General features: G+C 45.7%; 2 protein-coding genes across 4 annotated transcripts; both read right to left on the bottom strand.

The window, feature by feature from the left end:
* Positions 1–504: 504 nt before the first annotated feature.
* On the bottom strand, positions 505–10,591 carry sf1 (splicing factor 1). Of its 3 annotated transcripts, none has more exons than XM_070929585.1 (12): positions 10,230–10,591; positions 9,479–9,610; positions 7,528–7,603; positions 4,499–4,651; positions 3,960–4,049; positions 3,681–3,864; positions 3,475–3,590; positions 3,224–3,331; positions 2,922–3,117; positions 2,613–2,838; positions 2,088–2,252; positions 505–1,884 (listed from the first exon to the last, which is right to left on the bottom strand). In XM_070929585.1, the coding sequence occupies exons 1-12, from the start codon at positions 10,489–10,491 to the stop codon at positions 1,553–1,555; spliced, it is 2,040 nt and encodes a 679-aa protein (XP_070785686.1). In that variant the 5' UTR covers positions 10,492–10,591; the 3' UTR covers positions 505–1,552. The 3 variants fall into 3 exon arrangements, with proteins under 3 accessions (XP_070785686.1, XP_070785687.1, XP_070785688.1); XM_070929586.1 differs by having other exon boundaries at positions 2,613–2,835; XM_070929587.1 differs by lacking the exons at positions 7,528–7,603; positions 10,230–10,591 and having other exon boundaries at positions 9,479–9,606.
* Positions 10,592–11,394: 803 nt separating this feature from the next.
* On the bottom strand, positions 11,395–16,000 carry LOC139305666 (RNA-binding protein 4.1-like). The gene is made up of 3 exons (XM_070929588.1): positions 15,957–16,000; positions 14,135–14,558; positions 11,395–13,270 (listed from the first exon to the last, which is right to left on the bottom strand). The coding sequence occupies exons 2-3, from the start codon at positions 14,538–14,540 to the stop codon at positions 12,411–12,413; spliced, it is 1,266 nt and encodes a 421-aa protein (XP_070785689.1). The 5' UTR covers positions 14,541–14,558; positions 15,957–16,000; the 3' UTR covers positions 11,395–12,410.
* Between the last annotated feature and the right edge of the window lie 1,576 nt (positions 16,001–17,576).

The following is a 17,576-nucleotide window of genomic DNA, read 5'->3' as shown; positions in this document are numbered from 1 at the left end:
ATCATGTGGTGACAAGTAAGCTATCGACATAACCGAGCTAACAACTCCATTTCACTGATGAGGCCCGGAAGAAAAAAAAAAAAAAAAATAGTAAGTGGCCCTTGAGTTTAGTGTTTCAATGCAATACCATTAATAGGCTTATGTTGCCAGAACAAGAGTAACTATGAAAGAACCATTTTAATATGGATAAATATGGAGTTAGCTGCTTGTGTCCTGCAGTGATGCTGCTGTGAATGCGAGTCGTGGGGACATGAGCAGCAATCCCATGCAACTGTACAGGGACTTTAAAACCATACACGTTTGTCCAAGTGTGTGCTTCATGGGAGTTTGTGAGGCAGTGGACACCCTTGACAAAACCAGGTTATGTAACACATTTGAGACAGCCAACAGGGCCATGGCCTGGGGGAGGGAAAAAAAAAAAAAAAAAAAGATTCTTGGCAAGCATTCGGACACAAAGGGTCTCGCATCCATGAAAGGAGAAACCAGTCTGTACTCGGCCACAAAAAAGGTGAAATGGATCAGTTTAATGCTAAACCAAGCAACATTTCAACAGCTATTCATTCAGGCTAGCTCCATAACACAACAGACCGATTCCAGAAACAGTAAAACAAAAAAAAAAAACAATAACAAAAAAAACAACAACAATTCTCTTCTCTAATAACTCGAAGGACAAAACTGATATTTTTGTCCTCGCAAAAAAGCAAACACAAACACTGCACACAGCGTCTTCTTATCAGAGCAGAGAGATGCAGAAAAAAAAACAAGTATATGATCAGATTCTCAGCATTCAAGTAGTGCAAGGGGTCAGAAGCCAGCAGATCACAGCATCAACCCCCCCCCCCCCCTCTTTTTTTTTTTTTAATTTTATTTTTTAAATTCAATGGTCACAATTGACACGCAGGCAACTAACCAATGGAGAAAAAAAACAAACAAAAAAAAAAAACGATTAAAACCCTGGGAATTTCTGGAAAACAATCAAGACAGTTACTACAAAAAGGTTTTCTGACAGAACTAAGAAACACTTCACAATCTCGTCGTTACAAAAATATTAATCTTATTTCAATTCTAAGCCGAGACACGGGGGGAATATGACGGGAGTAGAAATCGCTGTGCGAGGTGGTTGAACATGCAACTTCCAACATTTGAAATCCAATAATGGTGTAAAAGCGGTTGGAGGCTTGAAGTGATGAGACTGGAGGAGCAGCATGAATTAAATGTCTGGCCGGCTATTTTGAGTAGTTTTATTTGGTGTGCGAGTAACGTGACAAAACTACGGCAGCGATGCGGAACGTGTGCCCGAGAGCGACGGTGTTTGTATGCACACAAGGGGCGTTGTGTCGATACAAACTTTAAAAACAGGAAAAAATAACTGATTAAGTTACTTTACAAATTGAACTGACGCAGCCGTTGGTTGTTTCGGAGATGTCTTCACAATATCAAGGAGCAATAAAAAATAAAGCACTGGTTATATTTTTCTTCTTTGAAGCACACATCCACAATGTGCTGCGGGGGTGGGAACTCTTGGTGGGAGGACGATTCTTCTGTGGCAGGGTTAATTCTGGGGTGGAGGCGGCGGGGGAGCAGGGGGCATGCCGAAGGGGGGCATGCCCGGTACCCCCATTCCCATCATGGTGACAAAGTTGGAAGGGTCCATGGGCGGCGGGGGTGGCGGCGGGGCATACATCATGCCAGTGGAGCCCGGAGGGGGTGGAGGGGGAGGAGGAGGGGCGCCCGGGGGCAGCGGGGGCTGGACGCCCGGGGGAGGCGGCACCATGGATGGGGTGCCCATGGGTGGTGGGGGCTGGGCTCCGGAGGCTGCGGACTGCTGGGGCTGCTGCCATGGGGGCAGGGTGCCGGTGCCAGGGCTTGATGTGGTGGTGGTATCTGCAAGAGCGGAGGGAGGGGGAGGGGGGGGGGGGGGGGGGGGGGGGCAGAGGTTAGCGCCTGACGCTCATCAACAACATTCACATTGTCATAGCCTACATATCAGACTTGGTATCCCACAATGCAACGTAAAAACTAACTGTGTGCATAGTAATCGTGAATGGCACAATGGCTCCGGGATACAGTGTTTTGTGTGGCCTTACTCTGTTGCCAGGGCAGCGGCGTACTGGTTGCCATGCTGCTGGTTGGAGGGGGAGGTGGAGCCTGTTGTTGCCAAGGCGGCAGGGGCCCGGAAGGGGGAGGAGGCGGCTGGTTGCTGGGGGGAGGAGGGGGAGGCGGCATCATGCCCATCGGCGGGGGCAGCAGACCTACGGGGGGGGGGGGAGCAAAAGTCAAGTTATTATTCTCACATACCGACAAAGCTTGTCAAGTGAAGTGTACCATGAAGTTACGAGCAGCTCATACCTCGGTCATTTTTCACCCCCCCCCCCCCCCAACGCCACCCCGGTAACAATTACAGCAGAAGCTACTTCTTGTTTTCCAGCAAATTCCTGCAATCCCACCTGGAGTGATGTCTTTGTATTTTAAAGTGGATTTCTGAGGGTTTCTTTCAGGCAGGAAGAGCTGCCTGCCCTGTACTTTTACTAATCTGATAGAAGGAAAACCCGCTGATGCAAACGATATAAAGGCCTCTATTGGAACCAATAAGAGTTCCCCCACAGTCTTACCCATTGGGTGTCCGTGAGGTCCTGGACCCTGGCCCATGGGAGGAGGAGGAGGCTGCATCCAGGGGGGAGGCAGGCCGTTGGGGTTGGGCGGCATAGGGGGGCCTCCCATGTTGGGCATAGGGGGAGGGAAGCTGTGGGGTCCGCCGTGGCCACCAGGCCCTCCGTGCATACCATGGAAGTTCCTGCTCTCGGCCGGACCAGAGCTCATCCAAGGAGGCCGGTTCTGCTGCACACAAAGAGTCATCAGTCATTTCAGACAATACTCTACACCAGCAGGGGGTGGTGGAATCATGCGCGTCGCCTACTAACCGGCGGTGGCTGGTTATTGTTGGGTCCTGAGGTGCGAGGCGCTCCTCCCTGGTTGCCGGAGTGTCCTCCACCGGACGTGGGGACCGGGGCCTCCCCCAACTCGGCCATGAGGGACAGATACTCCTTGTCCATGCGGGCCTTGTCCTGGGCTGACTGAGGAGGCTCGCCACCCGTCGCTCTGTGGGCAGCGAATGAGCTACACAAACCACAACAGGGGGGGGGAACGGCGTTAGAAAAAGAGGAACGACGCCAAACCAATTCAATTCAATTAAATGAGTGAACTAACAACAACTGATCGTCACCTGGTGTACTTGCAGTCAGAGGAGATGTGGCCCGCTCCGCCACACTTGGTACAGAGGGTGGTGTTGGTGATGCTGCGTGGCTCGGAGTTCTGCCAAGGACGCAGGATCCTGCGGAGACAAACGAGGACGTTCGGTCTTAGGCGGTGCATAATGGACGATCTCCTGAATTTCTCCAGTGCCCGCAAACGATCTCCCGACACTGAACTGGGCATTAAAAAGCTTCCACCGCTGTCGAGACCCGCGACACTTACCTGTTGTCGTCCTCCCTCAGCGTGCCGTTGAGTCTGGCCAGCTCCCTCAGCTGCATCTTCCGCAGGTCGTTCTGGTCCTCGGGCGTCTCAATGCCTTGCTTCAGAATGTTGCGAATCTGTGGACACACACATCCCCTCGCCGTTAACATAACGCAGTCCAGAAAGACAAAGAGTACGGTGCAGCAGAACGGTTGAGGCGACCGGACCTGCTCCACGGCCTTTTTGACGTTCTCCATCGTGTTGGCGGTGACGAGGGCGTGCAGGGGCTCGTCTTCCCCTGGCAGCATCTGCCCGTCCTTCCGGCCCACCTTGCCCTCCTTCACCGAACCTTTGCCCCGGATCATGATCTTGGCGCAGCACTCCTTCTCAATGTTCTTCAGCGTATTACCGCTGGTGAAAGAAAAAGAACCCAAACTCACTTTTAAACTGTACTGGCTGTTAAACCTGCTTATCAAACACGGAAGTAATATTAAGTCCCAATTTACCGCGGCCCGATCAGCAGCCCAACAAAGTTGATTTCGGGGTATTCGTCTTGGGGGATCATGACTTTGTCGTTGACTCTGGTGGCTGGAGGCCTGCAGGAAACAAAAACAAGATAAACAATTACTAGGAGCCACTGTGGATATATCATTATTATGATCATTACACCACATAGAGCTTTAAAATCCATTAGCCCACTGTAGGGACATAACTCTCTTCCCTCTTTCATTTTTTCCCCCCCAGCATTGTTTGGCTGTGTGGGTTTTTCTGCCAGATGGTGGGAAAACCTTCTGCTCCACCGGGGTTTGAAGGGCTGACTGCAGCTCCCTCCGAACGGCCGCCTGTCCACGAGCACTAACAAGGACCTGGAACCATCGGTGTCTGTCCGACAGGAGCTCAGAATGTAGGACTTTCAGGCTCCTGCCGTCGTCATTTCACGACTTCCATGGACAAATAGACTAACCCTAACCCTGGCCACAGGTGACACTTCTACAGCCACCCCCACCCCCTGAAACAGGCGGTTAGTGGATGAATATAACCATACTTATAGTCTGCAGGAGGCTTGAAGTCGGGGTTGAGTCCAACCATCTCAGTGATGAGGGAGTGGCGCTCCTCCTCGATCTTCTTCCGCGTGCGATACTCGCGGGTGTTCAACCGCTTGCCCTCACTGTTGTAGATGGGCTCCGGAGAGGGGGACCTGAAAACGGCAGAAACAAAAGACAAGAAAGGCATCATCGATACCTCTCTAGAAGTGGAGCTCTGCCACTGACAAAACACACACAGGCTCCCTACAGCTAACTGAGACCGCAAGAATTTCAAAACTGCAGTGGGGAAATCAATGGGTAGTACTGACATGTCTTAGAAACAATGTGAAATTTAAAAAAAAAAGAAAAAAGAAAAAAAGAAATGCGTTTTGGAAATTTGGACTGGGAGAATTCTCAGATAAGACTACGTGACTCATGGCCAGTGCAAGAGCAAACTCAACAAAAAAAGGAAAGGAAAATTATGTAGGAACTCTGCACTGACATTTCAAAGGCTAGGGTCCATTCTCTTTAACAATTCAGGGTATTAAAAAATAAGGGGGGGGGGGGGGGGGGGGGGCAACCAAGGCTGTATGGTGGTAATTAACCCAATACACTGGAGGGGCATCAACCACAAAGAGAGAGGAAAAAAAAACCCAAATACATGGCCACAACTAAACCTGCATACAGGATTGTTGGCCTACAAGAAAGGAAAGTTGGAGGTAAGAAAAAAAAAAAAAAAGAAACCAAAGCAAAATTGGTAATCCTAAGCAGAAAACGCTGGCTTTGAGAGTCGCTTGGTGTTGACGTGGCGGAAGAGGTCCGTGCCTCCCCTTGGATGCTGAAAACCTGTGTTGCTGCGTTAAAAGGAGGCTCTGTGCTTGAAAAAGGGGTTAGGTTGATGTGGGGTAATTTGGGTTAGAGAAAAGGAATTAAGATTAGATATCCACCTTTTCCTATGCTCTCCCATCAGAGAGCCGACATGTGATGTGAAGAGTGAGAAAAAAAATATATAGTTTTTTTTTTGTGTGTGTGGTCCTTTTATGCTTCAAACTTCCAACGGTGACAACCTGAAACAACCCCCCCGCAGTTGGTTCTGTCACACTAGATCGGGGGAAGGATTTATACGTTTTTTTTTTTTTTTTTTTGGGTTGCTGTGGAAATGTCCGATTATGAGAGAAACTCTACACAGTGTACAGCCGACAGGGACTCTAGCTAACAGTGGTCAACTTCACACACACACTCTTGAGAGCAAGCCACCTCCTGTGGGAGCAGATCCTTATGGAAACTACGTTATAAAAAGACGGCCAGAACACATACACTGCTGGACGTTTTCTTCCAGACCTCAAGAGTCCAGAGGGAAAACTGGAACAACCCCCCCCCTCTCCCTCCCTCCCCTGGGTGGAAATGTTTAAAAAGCCACATTACCAGAGATGACCAGCGACAAGTCATTCATTAAGTCCAAGGCAAAAACCTATGAAATCACTGGTATGTTATGACGTCAGCTACACGCCATGAGCTCAATCATCACTGGCAAAAAAAAGTTACAGTATGAAGTAAGTAAAAATTTGAAAAAAAAAGTTAAGCTAGGCGATGTCAATTGATAGGACGTATGTGAATCTTTAGTCACCGACTAACTTTTCCAAAAGAGCCAATTTATCTGAACTACATCACGCTAACAACATGTTAAACACTCACGGCTAAAATACAAAACACACACAGAGTAAGGTGTATTGACCCAAACCTGTTTCAGAGGAAAACCTTCATACATTATGCATCATATATGTATTCATATATTCACACAACACTCTACATCAGACACACAAAACGAGCAGCGGGTGAAACCGTGATGCATAAAACGCTAACGGGCTAAACTTGAAGCAGCTTAACGGTCAAGTCAAGAATGAGAAATGAGCCAATGAAAAGATGCAAATACTCGAGACGGTCATCTTTGTCCTGGCAGTGACTTTGCTGAATCTAAAACTCAACCTACGTTGACCTATATGCAGTGGGTTGCCCAAGCATTCATACGCCCCCTCCCCTCCCACCCCCCTGCTCCCTTCCACCATCTCTCACACATCCATCTTCAATTAGATTATTCATTTAGGTTGTTTTTTTGTTTTACCCAAGATTGAAACACTGTTTTTCACGGAGATCCTATAAACCTGTTTACATACAGATAAATACAAAAAAAGGCAGCTCCATGAGATTTGATTGAAAGCTCAGAAAAAGCCAGACCTTGGACCTTGAGTTATGGGTTTTTGTTTTTTAATAGTCAAACTACTGTTTCATTTGTTTTCACTGATAAACTATTTGTTTAAAATTTGTGGTCACATTTCAAGTTTGCACTTTGGGCCAAATCGCTTTCACGCAATATTTCAAATAAATAAATAAAATAAATAAATAAATAAAAAAAGATATACAGTAAGTATATATAGTCAATTTAATAAATTGAATATTGTATAAATTGAGAAATAAAAAAGGTAATAGAATTTGTGTCTTATCTCAATGTAATTGCAAACAGTCTCATTGTCTTGGGTAAAAAAAAACAATATATGCATATATCCAATTTTCAAAACAAGCTGTAGTACTAGGTCTAAAAATGTTTTTTTTTGTTTTAAATTGATGGGGGGAAATTTTTTGCACTCCACTGTACAGATTATAATTAATGTCGTAACCAGGTAGACAATCATACCTATTTTTACTTGACAAAACTGATTTTAATGGACCTACTTATATAAAAATGTACCATTACCAATTCAAAACTGATCAAGCTACCAGTAAATGCACAACCATGTACACGTACTGGTTTATAAATATATTAATGTAGATTTCATTCTACTCTACCACTAGGCTTTAACAATGTGAAAAACTGTCTAAACCTTTACGTATATAGCTACCTAAACGCTACATCTGCCAGCTAATACTACTTATGCAATATGAGATGTAGGCTAACAACCACATATATACTGAAAATCAACATTTGTCTTCCAAAAAAAAGTCAAGAAGGTAGAGAAAATGTTACTGTTCATGGGTTTTATCTTTTTCCGACCTGTCCTCAGGGTTAACAGGGATTCCCAGGTCTCCTGTACGCAGTTTACGAGTCAGGTCTTCAATCTGCAGTTGGACTGGAAGAATTCAGGTTAGGAAAGAAAAACAAGGATGGAGAGAAATGTGGTTACCACAACAACATCAGAGAGGCAACGCTCTGCACATTCGAGCACTGTCTCATACATTACTGAGGTAAAGACAAATGGTGAGTCTGTTAAATAAAAACAACAAAAAAAAATCAAGGGAGATCAAATTAACATCTGGTAAGACTCTAAAGCATGAAACCACTTACTCATATCTGAGATCATCAACACGTGACCCAATATGCTCTAGAGGTAATTTACATTAACATAAACAGGACTAAGCTTTTTTTTTTTCTCAGAAAATGATTAAACATGGCAACGTATCAGTAGATGTCTAGACAATGATTCCTAAAAATGCCTGCCAAACCAGTCGTATTTCAAAACCTAAGCGGTGGTCTCCGTGAATTCTGCACGTTGTGTTTAACGGCGTCGGCATTTTAAGGACACATTGAGTCTAAAAATCACTGATTGGTCTATTTGTTTTGCATGTTTCAATAACCAAAGAAAAAGAAAAAAAGGAGGCGATCACAGTCACTCTTTGCACTCCACAGATCTAACCACTGAGGGGCTGCAGTGACAGCGACAATTCTTACATTTAGGAGGCAATGGAAGAAAATAAAAATCAAATCAAATCAGTCATCCCATGCACATTATGAATGTTGTAATTAAATAACCCCCCCCAAACACAGATTCACTGGACACTGAAACGATTACTCTGGGTTATAGAGATGAATACTGGCCCTGTGAATTGTGGTTCACAGCAAGATCATCTTAAAAAACGCTTCCCTTGTATTGTTTAGAGGGGGGGGGTCGTCTACTGAATGAGCAAAAAAGGAAACGGTGTGACAACTGAAGGTGGGCACAAATGAATGTTTACATACCAAAGAACAACAACCATTACCAATGGGTGAACAACATCAATAACACTGTCAGTTATTGACAAAAAAAGGGGGGGGGGACTTATCTGCTTCAGAACCCCTGTTGAGGGCCAGTGAAAGCAGTATGTCGGTGCTACACTGCTGCTGGAAGGCATTTATTTCATATGATCACTATTTATTTATATATAGATATATATATATTTTTTTTTAAACAGGCCAAACTAAGAACACAACAGCGATCAAGTGTCCCCCAATTTGCAATGCCCACTAAGAATCAGCTGGCTGGGCGTTCCGATTGATTTGCCATTGAAGCAGCATTGCTCACACTTGGACCAATATAAAACAGAAGCACACTTTGGCATATTAGGACATTATGAGTAGAACGCCTCCATGCACAGGAACAATACTGATGATGTTTAGGGGGGGAAAAAATCAAGCAAGACGGTGAGCAGTGACCCGCCGCTCGGGGACAGACGGCAGCAAGCAGTGGCGTTTAACCATCCATCTCAAACTCCTCTTGCTAATGGCTGCCCAATGGTATGCAAACCAAAAGACCACAGAAACACTTGCCACAGCAGACCCACTTTACTTCCATTTTTAAAGAGAGAAATAACCTTAATTAACACTTTACATCATCAAGTTATGATCATTGCTCATCGGAAGCTATTGCTTCGTCTCAACAGTTGGAGCAAAATGAGACATCCCCCCCATTTCGTGTAACACAGTAAGGTTACTGTTGTTGACCACATTGGAAGTGTGATTGGGAGTTTTCAATTTCGTAACGCATCTTGTGGGTGCCTTAAGAGAGCTCTAACTGTTGGGAGTTCAGCAAACAGGACATCAAATTAACATTAATACTGGTGTGCACCATGTAAGGAAACTAGAACCTCAAACAGATGTGATTGATGAGACATATCATAAAACAGAACTGCATTATAATATAATTTACATGGCAACCTGAATTGGCTAGAGATATCTGTTACAAATTTACCTATATAGGCTCTCTCTTGATCCCGGGTCAGTCCAGGGGGAATGACAGTGGGCATGCCCGGTATGACAGTCTTCTGATCGGGAGTCTCGCTGCTCCAGCGACTCTTCTTCCTCGACTTCTTCTGACCGAAATCTACCGAGAGAAACGGGGGACGTTATCCATGTTGTTGGCGGCGGCGGCGGCTTGGATGCGTAACGTTACTGGACTGACGGACGTCACTCAACATGACCTTGCTTATCGGTCGAGGTAATGACAGGAAAGCGTGAGGACGTAACGACCCGCAGGTAGCCACAAGAAGCTGGACAGCACACAGGAGCCTCCCAGAACTAGCGCTAACGTTACATGTAAAAGGAGGTCGGCACGACATGCTGTCAACAAAACATAAAAAAAGGCGCAGCAAGCTAACGTTAACGTTGCACCGGTTGATGGCGACCGTTTCACTAACGTTATTCGCCTCGAACGTTACACATACATTTCACTAACGTTATTCGCCTAGCGTTTACAACGTTCAAATTCATTATTAGCTAACAAAACACTGGTTATTGCATAACTGGGTGAGGTAACTAACGTTAGCTACTCCCCAACATTCGTGTACTAACTAACGTTAGCTGGGCTGTCTCCATTTCGTGCGAGGCCAGGACTTGGATGCGGGGCCTTCACTCATGTTAGTTAGCCACGTTAGCTGGCTAGCGTTAGCTAACTCATGCCGCATAAAATGCATGCAACGTTAGCGGGCGATCGGTATACATACCTGGTTTGGCTAGTCCGCCCACTCCGGTTGGTTGTTGTTGAACCTGGGTCGAAAAGCTCGTCCCCGGATTGAACTGAAGCGACTGTGGAAAAGATGCGTTTGGCATCGAGGGCTGGAAAGCTTGTAGCGAAGGAAAGGATGCGGGCGGCCCCGGTGTTGGCATCAACCCGTTCCCAGCACCAGGCCCTGCGTCAAATCCTCTTTTAGCGCCAATACTGGGGTGCAACTTCCCTAAAGGAGTTGCATTTGCTCCCGTGGCCATTTTCGCTGCACTCGCGTGGCTTAGTTTCCGTCAGATGTCGGTCGGCTAAGGTATAAATTTGTTTAAATTGAGAAAATATCCTACAAAGTATTGGCCACAATCCCCCTTCACATTACTTTAATCAAAATGGCGTCAAGCACAAACCCACAAAGGATATTCCTTGGACGTGGGATGAGCCGCTGTAGTATGAAGCATTCCTATTGGCCAGACCAAGCCCCTCCCCACAGGCCGCAATCTATTGGGCAAAGTTGTTTTATTATGCTCCTTCTGCAAACTGATTGGCTCATGTGACTATCAATCCCGTTATATTTCTACCCATCTCTTAACAAGCCCAATAAGCTCATCCAGTACTGAAATCTTAATGGCACTGAATTTAAAATATAAATTCCCATGACAATATTCTTCAATATAATCTCTGCCTTTGCAGATTCAATCTCAATGCACTTTGTATACCCCCAGTGCAAATAAAATTCAACATGAGGGGAATTCAATTCAGCATTCAATACGGCTTATTAATATCAAATAATTGGAATTTGTGTCCTGTGGCCAATATGAATGCTGAAATGGCTATTGAGTCTAATCTGGCTAGTGCTACCCAAATGAGTAGGACATGTACAAACCATTTTAGCTGTACACTATCCTGTACTGCATGTGTCATTATGTCCTCCTACACCTCAGAGTAGACATGGTCCAGGGCTAACGCCAGGAACTCAAGCTGCATTTATGTGGGATCATGTGTGAATTTCTTCATTTCCAGCAAATGAAGCGGTCGTCCACGTGGAGTCATTTTCACAGAGGTGGTCAGCCTCAAATGTATACTTTGATTGACTGTTGCACTTTGATGTGAATGCCATTTGGCGAAACACGCGCACACACACACACACACACACACACGTCACAATCTTCAGACTTTAGACAAACAGATTTTAATTTGAACCTAGTAGTTAGAAATCAAGACAGACAGCATAGGCAATTGAGGTCATTTTCATTATAAAACTACAACATATGTTTAAGATGTGAAGCCTCGTATTTATCACAGCGATGACAATCTATTTAATGTAAAGTAATGTGCCTACTGACAGATAAACAACATGATCACAATGCACTTTGAAAAAACGTCCTTCGACTTCATTCCACAAAAGGTTTGATATAACCCAAATACTTTGTACAGTGTGCAGATCCGTATTTGGGACAGGTGTGCCATTAAAGTCCACAGGTTAAACAACGTAGGCGAGGAAGCTGAAAGTAGCCCAAATTTGTTTTGCCATCGCTTCACATATGCAGTAACAATGTGAACGTACACCGATACACTAAAATGCACAGAGTAACACATTAAAACGCTGCTGGGGGGGGGGGAAACAAAAAAAAAAAAATTAAATTTTCATTAACGTAACCCTAAGACTCACCTTTTAAAAAAACATGCACCATGCACTAATTTAATGTGTTTCTATTAACTGAGTCTAAATAGTGTATGAACATGTAGCTACTTTCAGAGGGGCGAAAATTCAGTTCTTGCAGCGTCATGAATGGATGTCGACCAGCTCCGCGAGGGGGCAAACCCGGTGTCTGCACTTCCACACTTGACGCCAAGCCAGCTCATGAACTGCACCAACACCACAACACGTAAATAGGACAATGAAAGGCGGTCGACTGAGAGATAATTGTACTGCATTTTGAAGAGTACCCTGGAATGAGATCATAGCATAATATGAATGTGAGTTTACTTGTTGGCTATTATGATTGCCAAGCTTTACTGTAACCATAGTCTTACTACCCACACGCCTCACATACACAGGGGGCTGACTTTTGCCTCTAATATTACCAATGAGATATACTGGTTAATGTTTCATTTTCAGTGATTCCAATGGCACTTAGGCTAGCCTATCAGACAGCTTGCACCTGGCTGCATGGGACGTGGACTAGTATGCATATCGTGCCCGCTCAGCGCCGGGATCCCGCGGATGGTCATAGGTAGAGCTCCTTGGGAGGGCGGGCACCGGGGAAAGGCGCGAACGCTCATATGCGTATCCATCTGCCTCGGCAGGGAGTCTCCGAATCGGACTCCGGTCACGTGCGTAGTATGAGGAGACCGGGGCTGGAGGAGGAGGAAGGGGAGGGCACTCGTATGCGTCGAGGCTAGAGGGGGGCGGACGCTCCCTCATTAAAGCTGTGGAGGAGGATGTTGATGGAGCAGGCAAGGGGACAGCGCGACGTTCCTCGAAATAACTGCCTCCGTAAGAATTGGCCCTGTACTTCTCGTAGTAGTCCACGACCCCGTACGGATCCCTTTCCTCGTAAGGCGACCGCCGCATCGGGTAGGCTGGTACCGCGCCATAGAGTGAGCCGTTGCTCCTGTATGCCGCCTCGCTGCCGTACATCCGAGCCATGCTATGTTCAGCAACAGCGCTTATGCCGTAACCCGGGTGAGGCCCGTATCTCATTGCACTCTCGTAGCCTGCACCCCTTCTGTACCCCGCCATGCTGCCGCTGTGAGCAGAACCCCGGGAAAAACCATGTACAGGAGCGTAGCCGCCACCGTAATCTGGATCGCCACTGAAGTCCGGGTGATAACCCCTGTTGTGACCACGCCCGCCAAATCTCGAGGCATCGTATCCATCAGACTTCGGCTCTGAGCCGTTTCTGTGGTAGCCATTTTGGTCTAGAGGGCATTCTTTGGACCAGTGGCCTTCCTGCCCGCAACGATAACAACCCGATCTGTCTCCCATTCCCGGCGCAGTACGCAGGCGGCTAGTCGAAAGCTTCACGCTCATCAGTTTGCCTTAAAAAGAAAAGACTCAATAAGGACTTATGCCTGCATTTCTTCTAGATAATATATTTGACATTTTCTGCCTGGCATATAAAAAGTCTCCTAACTTAAAAAGCTGCATGATACTCTCCAAGAAGAAAAAAAAAAGAAATAAGACATGGCTTATGATTTGAGCATTAAAGTGTTATTAAAGCTGAAATCCGTAACTTTCCACACTATCTCCCCCCCCCCTGCAAGGGCAAAAAGGTTACTCAAATGATGTTCCCGGGGAGGTTGCACGCACGCTTGCTATTGGACGGCAGCTGGTGCTCAAACTTGAAACAAGTCAGCAGAAGTTTGGCAGCTCAAACGGTGCTATCTGTCCGTCTGTGGAGCTACGAGGGTCCGTGTGACCCATTGCTGCCGAGGGTTTTCGCGCGGCCTGTGCAGCCCCCCCCCCAAAAAAATTATGACCAGAGTGAAATGAGGTAGAAGTGAAGAGTATAGACATCTGTTTTGGTGTTTATCCAGCCCTTAATGGGCCCATGCAGTTGGGTTTGATTTGCTTTTTTTAAATTATTATTATTATTCATTACTTCCTGTATTAAATGTACCTTAATACTCACACGATTGCAGTTGGTGCCCGTCTGTTTTACAACAATCCACCATACAGATAGATATTACCAATGACATTACGGATACCAGCTTTAAGATAATAGGCATTCAAGGGTTCCCTTCCTTCCTACAGCTTACCATTATCCCTTCATCTTTCTCTCTTTACTCACCTGCGATGCATCCATAACTTACCTATTAATTCACAAGAAGATCATTAAATATTCTTGATACTATATCTTTAATATATATATATTTTTTAAAAGGCCCCGCCCGAGAGTTCACCTTTAAAAGCCGTGTTGTCTAACTGATTAATGGCCTCCATGGCGTCCTCCATTCGCTCCATGTGCACAAAAGCATAGTTTTTCACTATGTCACACTCCAACACGGCGCCAAACTCCTCAAACCTGGCCCTCAGCTCCTGGTTGGTGCAGGCAATGTTGCCGACGTGCAGTTTCGTGGACCCTCGCGACTTGCCGCGGCTCAGTTCCACGTTCATGGGCTGGCCGTTTAGCTCATAATGGTGGAGGTTGCGGATGGCCTCCTCCGCCTCCGCTTTGTCGTCCATGTGCACAAAGCCAAAGTTCTTGACAATCGTGCATTCGGCGATCTTGCCATACTGGGAGAAGAGGGAGCGGAGTTCGTCTGACGTGGTGTCCGGTGACAAGTTCCCGATGAATATTTTCACCATTGTGGAGTGTCCACGTCACTAAAGGGGAAGAAAAGACAAGCCACAATTCTGTTGACTCAATGTGAACCTTGACCAGGTGGACACCTGGGCCATTTGCATGCATTTGCATGCATTTGCAAGGCTTTCCTGCAAATTGCATGGCGATAATCACAACCATAACCCTGCTCGTAAGTACCACTAAACAGTGCCAATATCCAATATAATAGCTACTGTATGCGGGTGAGAATATTTGGGGAAAATGAGGAGAAGGTGATCCATAAATAGCAACAAAGGGGCAGAATGTGATAGTCTGCAGGGGTCTGGAGTTTCCACACATTTATGACATGTGCAATGTTTTCTGTTCTAGGGTAAGCGCTCGCAAACGTCCTCCTTCAGACACACTGGCATAGCTGATATTAGCTATTATGACAGGTATGTCCTATCAGCAGACATATAGCGACTGCTGCACAGCTTGAAACTGCAGTGCAAAAAAAGACGATGCCAAAGATACACAGTATTTGAGGCCATTTATAAACAGTGTCCCTCTTGCATAAGTTGTTGACAAAACACCCCTTTCTCCAGTCCAAATGGGGAACACATCAATAAATCGTTTTTTCCCATAGATCACAGTGGCATAACTTGGTGCAAATTGAATTAAAACCTTATAAGTGTCTAATATATGAGGAATATTAGTGCATGCTACAATGTAATAAATGACGTGGCTACATGTCAGCAATAGAGCCGATTGTTTGCAGAAAACCTGGAGGTACAGTTTTCACAAATGATTGCGACCTGAGGTTGTTGCGTTCACCAGCAGTTGGCAACGTTCATGGAGCCGTAATTTAGCAGTAAATACAGGAGGAATCGCAATCTTTGTGCTGAACACAGTGCCGCTAATGAATAGTTGATGTGTATCGTCTGCAGAACGGAGGACGGATGTTTGCATTGTTTATCCTCTGGCTTGGCATCAATAGGCCTACGTTATCGACAACTGAACTGTTGTGAAATACTTTGCAAAGGTACACAAATGTCGCACACCCATCGGGTTTTCCGGACATTTTCTGAACTCACACCGCGGCTCACTTTCGCTAGCTGCACGTCCAACGAAGGCAACGCTAGCCAAGTTAGCCGACATATCGACATTGTGGCGCAACGGTTGACAAGTATACGTCGCCGTGTTGGCTTTCAGTGGGTAACAAAGTTAAGTAAACATGCTTCTCCACGATTTTACGGTGCCTTAACTAAGCACGCTGCACGCCTGCCGTTAGCATGTACGCTTGCTTAGCGTACCCAAACAATTGACAAAAAAAAAAAACCCCAATGATGTTCCAGGCCTATGTTGCGTCAGTAAGTGTCTTGCATCGGCTAATTTGGATAACCAAGATACCCTTTGGCTCATGGCCATTTTTGTTGTTGTTGCCGTACTTGAATTCTTACCTCTTAACGGCTGAAGCCTGCGTCTCGACCCTCGGAGAATAAAATGACGACTGCAGCCCCCGCCCCCCCCCACGACTGACGTTACATTACCAGCTCGTGACCGGGCCGAAAGACACACAGCTAACTCGGTTAGCACCTCTCGGGATGGACTACGGCGCCAAAATGCTAACGTTATGCTATGACGTTGAGGTGAGGGACAGGGGAAAAAAAAGGGAAACCATGGAGAGAAATTGAGGGGGGGTGAAAAAGAACACTTAGTCTATTTCCAAAACTTAAATATACCGTCTTTGTTGCCACTCACAGTACAAACGCCATATTTTTCTCCTTTTCCTGTACCAGTAATTATCTTACCCCCCCCCCCCCATCACTATAGACAAAGGGGATATGACAATATAGTCTATGAAATAATGCACAGAGTGATATCCCATATGGTTGGCCAAATCAATGAGCACAACTGTTCAATGGCAATATTTTGACTTTTGCATGTTTGGTTTTGCTTTGCCTCTCGACTCATTACTCTAAAGCAACATTTTAGATACATTATTAGATTTGATCCATATGGATCAAATCAAACAAAGAACTTGAACAAACAAACAAACAAAAAAAAGTGTGTCACCAAAAAAAAAAAATCATTTTGGCTTTATTACAAATCATATAGAGTTAAGATTCTTACAGCTAGTATGAAAAATACAAACTTCAAAATCCACCTATATGCAAAAACAAACAAAGGCACCTTCAACAAAACACACGTGCCTCGTGACTTGTACAGCCCGAGCCCCTGAGTCCTGCCTCACATTTCTGTATCTGCTTATGCTGTGCAATATGAAGATGATGAGCCGTCCCATCCCAGACTAAAAAGTCGAGGCATGACGGGCTATTTTTTCGGTCGTCAGCTGCGGGCAAAAAGCGTGCAACCTTGCCTCGTTAAGTGTTGTAAAATATATATCAATTTGATATTATGTGGACACGTTCAAATGAAAAGGGGTGGAAAAAACCAAACTGAGAGGCTGGAATGTTTTGAGATCATTTGTCTTTCCGTAGGCTCTAACTCAAAAGTGGGGTTCTGTATCCTGACTGAACGGTCAGCCATGTCGCCTGCGCGGATATGGATTCATTCCTCTGTCGTCTTTCAGTGTGAATCACAGAGTCCATTCATGTGCTTACAGAGGACCAGGAGTCTGCGGAGTCTTTCTCAACATCCGTGTAGCGGAGTCTGGGCATGTCAGGTGTGTGTCTAGGAGCAAGGTAAGATTCTTCTGCGCTACAAAGCAGCCAATATAGCGTGGGTTAGCGCTCACAAGAACCCTCTAAATGACATAAAGAGAAGCCAAACAATTAGCATCGCTTCATATGAGGAAGAAACACAGGTATGGGGGGGGGGGGGGGGGGGGACTGAAAACCTGCAGAGCAAGTGAGCAAATTATTGTTTTATGCATCATGACTTTCAAACAGCGCAGTTTGCTAATCGTCCTTATTGAAAACAGGTTACGCTAAGGTGGCTGAAAGGACGACTCATCTGCAGGCAACTGGCGTCACGAGGTGCCCGGAAGATGCCAATACAATTTCCAGTCTTAATTGCCGCATCTCGTATGCCTTCGCTTTGCCGCACGCTCACGCAGA

This window comes from Enoplosus armatus, chromosome 23 (genome assembly GCF_043641665.1).
Source record: "Enoplosus armatus isolate fEnoArm2 chromosome 23, fEnoArm2.hap1, whole genome shotgun sequence".
In the NCBI taxonomy this organism is placed as follows: Eukaryota; Metazoa; Chordata; class Actinopteri; order Centrarchiformes; family Enoplosidae; genus Enoplosus; species Enoplosus armatus.
The sequence above is the reverse complement of the archived record's forward strand: the minus strand, read 5'-3'. Positions and strand labels throughout refer to the sequence as shown.

What these genes read in the sequence shown, in the direction of transcription:
- sf1 (XM_070929585.1), bottom strand. Translation starts at nt 10,491, where the DNA reads ATGGCCACGGGAGCAAATGCAACTCCTTTAGGGAAGTTGCACCCCAGT. An exon ending in CTGAGGGAGGACGACAACAG is followed by an intron (nt 3,332 to 3,474) that starts GTAAGTGTCGCG and finishes TTGTCTCCGCAG; the next exon opens with GATCCTGCGTCCTTGGCAGA. An exon ending in ACCTCACGGACACCCAATGG is followed by an intron (nt 2,253 to 2,612) that starts GTAAGACTGTGG and finishes CCCCCCCCGTAG; the next exon opens with GTCTGCTGCCCCCGCCGATG.
- LOC139305666 (XM_070929588.1), bottom strand. Translation starts at nt 14,540, where the DNA reads ATGGTGAAAATATTCATCGGGAACTTGTCACCGGACACCACGTCAGAC. An exon ending in AGACAACACGGCTTTTAAAG is followed by an intron (nt 13,271 to 14,134) that starts GTGAACTCTCGG and finishes TTTCTTTTTAAG; the next exon opens with GCAAACTGATGAGCGTGAAG.